The following is a 9,482-nucleotide window of genomic DNA, read 5'->3' as shown; positions in this document are numbered from 1 at the left end:
TTTAAAAAACTCTGAGCACAGCTGTTTTATCACATGGCAGGAGCTGAAATGGGAGCTGAGCAGTTGTATTGGACATTGTGGACTTTTTGAAGATTTGGGACAAGCGTCTTGTCCCAGGGGAACTACCTCTCAGGTATCCAGTACGCTTCTTTGGAACATTTTCTCTAAGTTGAGAGCCAAGCTATCCAGCTAGCTATCGTGGACATATTCCTGGATTTTATTTTGTTTTTTAATTGTAGAACTTCAGAGTTACTCCTTTGCCAGTGGTGTGTGTGTGTGTGTGTGTGTGTGTGTGTGTGTGTGTGTGTGTGTGTGTGTGTGTGTGTGTGTGTGTGTGTGTGTGTGTGTGTGTGTGTGTGTGTGTGTGTGTGTGTGTGTGTGTGTGTGTGTGTGTGTGTGTGTGTGTGTGTGTGTGTGTGTGTGGATTAAATGATGTGAGAAGGATAGTGTGGTTTTAAAGTAAGAACCATGGACAGATAGTTGGGGTTTATCCTTGCGAGGGCCATACTTGAGTAAGCAACATGTCTGTTTTTAATTTGCATGGGTGTTTGTTCAATAGACTCAGTCGGACACAAGTCCCCAGATACCTCAGTCACTATACATCATGCAAGGAGAGCTCAAATGGTTGCCTTTGTCTCAAATGCAATGCCATAGTTGTACCATAACATGAATACCATACATTGAATGTCCGTTATGCTGCTGTGACTATTCCAGGACACTCAAGGATTTGTAGATGTACATTGTACATGTATTCTTTGTTAATATAACGCTAATGATATTATGTGAGGCTTATATATATATATATTTTTTGTTTTTTGTTTTTTGACTGGGTAAGCCCGCAGCTGCTTACTCCTCCAGACTGACCTCAGATATTCTGACAAGTACCTCAGGCTTTTTCTACATGTATATCAAGTTGTGTTATGTATTTTATTGTGTTTTAGTAGTTGAGATATTTTATTGCCAGTTGGGCCTCTTTGTCTGTGGAGATTTCTTTTTAAATAGAGCCTGACTAGTTGTCATGGTGTTAATCCTGTATGGTGTTAATGCTGTACAAACTTAAAAGAAGAGAGGCCGATTCTTGTAAATAGACCTGTACACACAGTTGCCGAACACTGATCGGTTTGAAAAAAAAAAAAAATGTATACAAAATCAGGGCATTATTGTATTGTTCTCATTTCACAGAAACAGAAAGGAATATTTTAGTTCCACCTCTACATATTTAAGTCATTTTGACAACTAGCCCTGTGATTTTTAATACATATATATATATAAAATTCAAGAATAGTGGTTGGTTTACTGATTTCTATGAATAACAGTATCCGTTCCTCTGAATCAAGTAGGTAGCACTTGTATTAGAAAGCTTTGTGTGTATATTGTCAAAAAAACAGACGCGCACACAAAAACAAATCCCTGATAATTTGGTCCTGGCGGCTTCTGTGATTGGCCACTTGCTGGAAATGCCAGTTTGAACAGTATTACCTCAATATTAACCCGCTGATGTGATGTTCTGACCGGTTTGGTGATAGTTAAACCACGTTGGACCCACAGGCTCTTCTGTTGTGCTTTGATTAGTGCTGTGGAAAGATAGTGATTTTTAACAGTGGTGTAACTGTAGTATGTGACGCTTGCTCATGTGCAGTTTGGGAAAAAAATGTCATCAATCCATACAGGATAATGGTTTTTAGTGTTTGGAAATCATCAATGTGTCTATAACTACATGATTGATTGATTGATTGAGTGATTGATTGATTGATTGATTGATAATGCAGCCCCATTGTGATTCATGTAAACGGTGGCATGTGCGTGGTCCAAGAGTCCAGCAATATATATTATACAGCAATAGTCACTTGAATATCATAGTTTAAGTAGTTAAACTCAGCTGTGACTTAGCAGTTTTCTTCTGCGGATCAATAAAGTACATCTCATCACACCTGGATCGTGTTCTGATGAGGATACTTATTAAGACCCACAGCATAGAAGTGCTGTGGGTTGAATGTTTGTGTCAAAAGCTGAACATGACCCAGGTGCTTTCACGTATTGTGCCAGAAAAACAACGATCACGAAGGAAAATCTACCGTCATCGTTTGTTATCTCCAAATGCTGTCTTACACCCAGCTCTTCTAAACAGAAACACCAGTTACCTCATGCAGTACCACGTTAGTAACACTAACATGGAGTCAGTCTCATCTTCAAAAAACAAATCAACTATCGTGTATATATTTACTTGACAAATGTAAAGGGTTGCTTCCTTTTCATGTGTGAATCCTGTGAAAGCAAAATCCTTTTCTTGATTTACAGTCAACATATTGTTCATTTGTCATTGTGTGAATGGATGTTTGACTGAATCGTGTGACCTTCCCTGTTTATGTGAAGTGTGTGTGTGTTGTGTTTCACTAAAACAGTACGAATGGTAACTAACTGTGAGTTGAAATTCTTAGAAATATAAACTAGATGAGAAAACATCCATCTTTTTGTATATTGAAATAAAGACAAACACTGATTAACCATGTGATTGGAATTATTAATTATTTTTTTTCAGTTCACATCAGTTTCACCATGCTAACTTACATCAGAGGTTCTCAATTGTTTTTCTGCCAACGACCCCATAACAAGATAGAGAATAGACATGTATTTTTTTCAATTGCTAAATGACCGTGGACCCAACTGAAGTCGCATGTGCAAAACTCTAACTAGAGTCTGCACAGCAGCAGGTGTCTTGTTTTAGACCAGTTAGTGAACATATGTATATATAAACTGCGTTCTTACTCTTTTTCAGAAAGTAATGGATGTGGAAGCAATGGAAACACCACATACATTTGTATTTAGAGATGATGCAGACATCCAATGTGATGAAGAAAACTTGCCGCATGATGCTGGAGAGAGGCAGGATTAGTCACACTATTCTTTGGTACTGTTATGTACCTTCAGTTTTTTTTCCATAAATTACTAGAGACAAAATACTAAATTGAAGCAAACCGCTGATTTTCATTCCTTCTTGTTTACCTTACGTAAAAATTGCTATATTATAAAATCTGTCTCTTTTCTTTAAAGAAACTATTGAGTAGTGTGAAGTCACTCAAATCGTTCAAACTGTAAAGATGACAAAGTTTGTAATTTCTGTATTGGTGTTTGTACTCTGTGTGTTCTGAGTGACAGTGTGTGTTATCTATGAGGATTATGCTGCGTTCAAGACACAATTTTTAGCCCGTAAATTACGTCTTCAAGTCACGACTCACGACTTGGTAGCGTTCCAGGCCCTATGGTTCCAGGCAAAGTCACGACAAACCCTTCTAGCTAGCGTTAGCTAGCGGCTACCTACCGTTGACGTTAGCTAGCGCTATTTGATACTAGTGATTTCTAGTCGGCAACATATGTTGGGCTTCATTTAATAAACATAACCTGTAGTAGCTAGTACACAATCGTATGTGTATTGTTTTGATTACAATGTGCGGAATTGCACATGTGGCTTTAGTTGTGACCACTGTTGTTTAGCCATTGAAAAAAAAAAACTGTAAACATATTTGCGGGTTCTAAGTTTTTGATGAACTAAAATAGATTTAAAAAATAAAATATTCGTTGACCTATGAAGCCTTTCAAAAAGAAAAGTAAATACAAAATTTGATTTCATGATAATTTAAATGAATGAATCTTAAAATGTTTCAAGGACCACTTGGGGGGTCCTCGGACCCCACTTTACGAATCACTGACTTACATGACCTCACCTCAACATAATATAAAATACAAAATAATAATTTAAAACAATTAAAAAACTTTTTTAAGTAAGACATTGTTTACTGTTTTTGTAATGCTGTCTATAAAAACATATTTTTGTTGCTTATAAAATGATGTAGCCTATATATCCAACATTCCCATACTATACTTTACCAGGGTCTGTTACATGCTGTAGGTTTTCTATTGTTACATGCGTACACTAGATGGCAGCAGTGGTTCCAGTAGTTTGGTTTAGTTTCTTTTATTTGTCTGGGACAATACCCATTGATCAAAACTGAAAATGAACCAAAGTAATGAGGCTATATTATTAATTACCCTGCCTAGCCATGGAAAAAGCACTGTAAAATCTCTTCAAATCTTTTTTATTTCTGATCCAAATAATATCATATGAATAACTCACTTATTCATTTAAGCAATTGAAACAAAAAATAATCCAAGTGGACATTTTTTTTTTATCATAATTTAGCAATTTGGGCAGTACTTTATCAGAATTAGAATCAGAAAAAAAGCTTTATTGCCAAGTACGTTTTTTACACATACAAGGAATTTGTTTTAGTGTTGTAGGTGCATGTCACACACATTCTCTACATATAACAAGGTTAAGAAAATCAAGTATTAGAATATAAACAATATAAGTATAAATATATGTAGGTGGGTTCCGGGCCTTGTTGGTAAGGCTAGTCTATATATTATAACACAAACAAGGTTTGTCACACAAAAGTTACAACTTATTTACCTGTTAGCCATTACTATTATGCCATATCTGATATTCTTGCAAAAGTCCAAATTTGACTTTTATTTTCACTTTTAGATTTATTTTTTTAACTTTAACTTTTTTATTCTGAACAAAGTCTAATGTTTTTTAGAACATCCATAGGTAATCGAACAAATGTGATAACTGGTCTCTTAAATGTTACATGTTTTTTAGGCGAGGCCGAAAGTTACAATTACAAAGATGCTTTACTTGAAATGTCATTTCAAATATAACATGCATTTAATAAAACTGCATTACACTGTTTTAGCAAGTCATTGTAAAACTCATCCAGTTCAATCAGTTACCCGAATGTCCGCCCGCTCATGAAGGCATCACTGCTTCATACCGTGGAGAGCATGGTGGAGAGGATCTGGCCAATCACAACACGTCTATACCGTCACGTGACAAACTAGTAAATTACGATTGACTTGAGAGTTGCTTGCTGAATTGTATGTAGGCTAACGTTAACGTTACTTTCCGATGTACAGTGACTCAAAGCGGACAACTTTTAGCCGTTGTTGAGTTTTTTTTTTTTCTCGGAAATGTTCTTGGGGTTTCACATGCCTCATTAAGTAACGTTTGGTTTGGATATCGTGGCCATTATGTCAGTAAACTGCAGAGTAGGTGAGTTTAAATTGCGTTTTCTGGCGGTGCCAGCAAAGCAGTTTATGCCCCCGGTCGACAGCATCACTAGTAAACTGTCCGGAAAAAGAAATGTTGATGTCGCGTTGTTTGATGTGCTGGAGTTTTGTGATTCATTCCTGAGATTTTGCTTAGTTTTGTTCTTTTAAATATGTTTATTTTCAGTAGTATATTATTTTCTAATACAATTGTGTGGCGATGCTTTTTTTTGTATCTACAGATAACGTTATTTACAAACAAGTTAACGTTACAGCCATTGTAACTTAACGTTAACGTTAAACAGGTCAATCTTATTGTGGCACAAAAGAAAATTTAAAGATGGACCATAACATATAGGCTATTTGCTTGCTGTTACCTCTAACTGTAACGTTGGAGTAACAGCCACATAACGTCACAGTTGGTTTTTATTAAAGAAAACACATTTTTTGAGTATAACGTTACTTTGGGTCCTCTGGTTCAAGCGGTTACTATACAGGTTAACAGGTCTTTTAACAATTACACAGTAGATTCCTGAGTTTTAAGAGGAGACCCCCACCCACATAGACAGACAGTCAAACGCATAATCTTCAACCATTATTCTTTGTCTTTCAGCCATCCAGGGACCAGGGCAGCGTGTTAAATTCAGGGGCTAGCTGGCCTGCTCTACCCCCTGTGTTGGCTGGGTGGCTGCTGGGATGCTACGGAAGAGCAGCAGCAATGGTGGCGGTGGGACTAAACATACCCAGGGTCTGCCACGACATCTCTCCAAGCCCCACACAGGATCTCTGTCTGCTGGTTCCACCAAGAACTGGGATATGGGCCACAGTTCCAAAATACCAAATCTTCTGAGCAGCATGGGGCTAACATCTCACCTGGTGGGGGCACCAGGAGTGGATCCGGAGTATGTAATGCATCTGGTGAATGATGTACGGGGGTTCGCTGATGTGCTGCTCAACCTCAAGGAGGCTTTCCAGTGTGAAGGTGAGTCCATATAGAGCTGGAATGCAGAAGTGTCTGTGCAGGAGCTGTGGAGGTCACTGAATTTGAACACCATGAAATAACACAATTGAAGAAAGAAAACCCAACTTAGGATACGTGTTACCCAATATCAATGTTGCATGCTCTGTGTAATCTATGGGTTATATACAGATAACCGTATCATTTAAAAAACATTGCGTGCTTCACTTTCCACTTGCTAGAGTTGGAGTTGCAAGTTGGGATTTCTTACATATCTTAGACTTTCAACAAACCACACATAGTGTGGGGAATGTGTGGCATTCAGGGGATGGTTGAGAGAACAATATCCATAACATAAGAGAAGAAAGGTTAGAGCCAGCTGTAGATGGCTACGATTCTTTGCCAGCAAATTCCATTGTAGATGCAATGGAAATGTATTGACAAGATGTCATGTTGTCTTTGTTTGGCCAGTTGTCCTCAGGAGTCACAGTTGCTAAACACACCAACTGCTTTTTAAACAGTGTTACAGTAAACTATTTTCAATTTTTTTTTTATATAATATATATTCTATAAAAAATACATTACATTTTATATATATATTATGCAGACATACACAGTAGCATATATACTGATAGTAACTTACTGTATGTTATGAATTACCTTTCATTATTTGTTAATGACTATTAAGCTTTTACAGTTTTCATAAATTGTTAAAGAAATGTGCAAAGTTAAGGATTGCACAGCCCAAAGTGACCTCATGAAAAGACCGGAATTTGCTGTTTGGTGTCTATTACTCTTGTTGTGTCATTGAGAAAGGAATTTCCTTCTGTGGAATCAATAATGAGACTTCCACTGTTACAACTACTGCTACACCTGCTGTTAAAACAAACACACACACACACACACACACACACACACACACACACACACACACACACACACACACACACACACACACACACACACACACATACACATACACACATACATACATACACAAGCTGGGGTCCAACTACAGGTCTGGTAGTGGGAGTGAGTTGTTTAGCCATTCCTCTGGCTGGAGGAGTGAGGCCTCCTGTGAGTAAGCCTTGGCTTGCGTCGTGCTGAGTGTTGCTCTGAGCCGTCAAAAAAACATTTTGGATATTTGGCTGCTAACGGCTCTTATTGAGCAGGTGGGGCTGAAATCATACCATATGACCCTATATTGTCATTCAGCTATTTTTCATTTGAATTAGTGGTTTATTTTTTTTATTCTTTTCTCAGAGACACTGATAGTTTGGTGGAACAACTCATACAAGATGCTGCTACCATCATCATGTAGTTTTGCTGTCCAGTCAAATTAAACATTGAGTCATTTTCATTACTAATTGGTAACGAAGACTGGTGGAAGATGGTCACAGCTTGAATCAAATCTTAGTTAACAACCCTGCCACTAACCGTAAACCAAATATGGAACATCAACTGCTTTCCTTTAAGCTAGCAAACAAAGACATGTACTTTATCATCTCTGAGCTGAAACGTGATTTTTAGAGAGACTGACCAATAGCCCCATATGCTGTACATCCTGAGCATTGTGATCCTCCTGGCTCTTGTTTGCTGGCACTGGAGCAATCCTGGCTGTTGTCTCTTGAAGACAGACACTGATTGTCACCTTTTTAAATGTTTTTTTTTTTTTCTTTAGCAGGGAGTTTTTTATGACCATGTTCACATGACACAGGTCTTTATATAGCCTTATGACAAAATTATTCCAATAACCTAAATGGTTTTTGTCAGATTTAAAAGTCCTCTATGACATTCTACATAATGGTGATTTCATCATCTACATCATGCCCAGTGTTTGTGCACATTAATGACTGCGTTTTTAGGTTTTAGGTTTAGCTTTTTGCTTAAAAAGATAAACAGCCTGACAGCAACAGGTCTCCATGTGGTTGAGGAAAGCTGCAGGAACAAGGCAGTGAGGGAAGAGGTTAGCGAGGCACATGCCAGCTCTCGTGTTATTGTTTTTCATAATTGGAAAGGTCTGTCACTGGAGTACTGTGTGAAACCGGCACAATGCTTTTTTTTTTTTTTTTTTTTTTTTTTTTGCTGAAAGACGTACGCCTGTTGGGATCTGGCAGGTTTGCATTTCCCTCAGTGTGTGCCTCATAGCTCCGGAGACAACTGAGAGGGTTTAGCTTGGAAGATGCTTATTTTCCCTCTCAGGACACCCACCAGTTTGTAGCTAGAGGCACATGTTTGGCTGACGGAGACCCACAGGGGAACTCCATCAGTCACCGTAAGCTTGAGTTAACTAGACCCACCACATTCGCACCACCAACTTCACACTTATAGATTCCCCAGGGTTAAATTGTGGCGTAGATTTACACTTTCTCTCATAACCGGGCCCTCAGTCACAGTGCTTGCAAGAGTTGTTGCCCAACAATAGTAAAGCTGTCAAATAATGTAATCCAAGAAAAGAATGTCGGGCTGTATGAGTTTTGACTGAGTCGGTGACCCTTGTCCCCATCCCCATGCTGTCCCAAGATGATCTTTGTCCACTTGCCCGTTCCAACATGCACCGTTGAGCAATGAACCTCACATCAGCATTTCATCTGCCATATAATAAAAGAGAAATGCAATTAAAATGTCAGAATGTTTTCTTAATTTTTTAAATTTTCATTTGCGTCCGCTTTGCAGAAGGCGAGCTTGGTTAATGGTTTTAATCAGGATGAAAAAGGAGTCCTCTACACACAGCCGACCTGCTGTCCCCCTCCCATCCCCCCACTCTTCTGCATACTCTGCATTCCTTTAGAACAAATGTTCACTTGTAGCTATAGTGCCTTCAATAGACTAATGGTAGGTGTGAGGCAAATTGACAATGAAAACTCTCCTAAAAATAATTCATCTTAGATTTGTTGTCATAAATACAACTCACCAGAGGCTGTATAGTCAAGTTGTAAAGTTTTCATTTAAAATCTTCAGATTGGAAAAAGTGGAAATTTGCAGTCCTTGTAAGCGATTAAACATGCCAGTATATTTCTGAGTCAACAATGAAGAGTCATTTCACAAAATGCTACTGTTACGCAAGCTTGTGTACTAAGCACAAGCCTTGTTTCTTCATCATTTTACATCCTCGTATTGCTTTTATTCATATGAACACACAGGATAACAGATCAAGTGTACATTTCACTTGGAAATGTCTCCTATTTTACAAATGTGCTGAAACAAAACCTAATGTGTGGATAGTGTACAGGCCAACAGGCCTGAACAGGAAGAGGTTTTAACTTTAAATGGCTTTTGTTACAACAGCAACAACAACAGACACTGTAATTCTTTTTCCTTGAATGTTTCTTTGGTAAAGAGAGTTTGGGTTACTTATTTTAGCCTTTCAGCCACAGGTGGAGAAGAAAAAAACAAAGTGTTTCACACCAGTTCTTTT

The 9,482-nt window shown here is 38.1% G+C and overlaps 1 protein-coding gene across 1 annotated transcript in view; it reads left to right on the top strand.

Annotated features, from left to right (window-relative positions):
• The first annotated feature begins 4,870 nt into the window (after window positions 1-4,870).
• The window catches only part of LOC114565968 (rho GTPase-activating protein 29), a 29,900-nt gene continuing 25,288 nt past the window's right edge, over window positions 4,871-9,482 (top strand). Inside the window, exons 1-2 of the mRNA XM_028594310.1 lie at window positions 4,871-5,110; window positions 5,720-6,088. Of these exons, the coding sequence (XP_028450111.1) occupies window positions 5,803-6,088 (286 nt within the window). The 5' untranslated portion in view covers window positions 4,871-5,110; window positions 5,720-5,802. The remainder of the gene's footprint in view (window positions 5,111-5,719; window positions 6,089-9,482) is intronic.

The sequence above is a fragment of the Perca flavescens genome, chromosome 12 (genome assembly GCF_004354835.1).
Source record: "Perca flavescens isolate YP-PL-M2 chromosome 12, PFLA_1.0, whole genome shotgun sequence".
NCBI lineage: Eukaryota > Metazoa > Chordata > Actinopteri > Perciformes > Percidae > Perca > Perca flavescens.
Note: the sequence above shows the minus strand (reverse complement) of the source record. Positions and strands in the feature narration are given on the sequence as shown.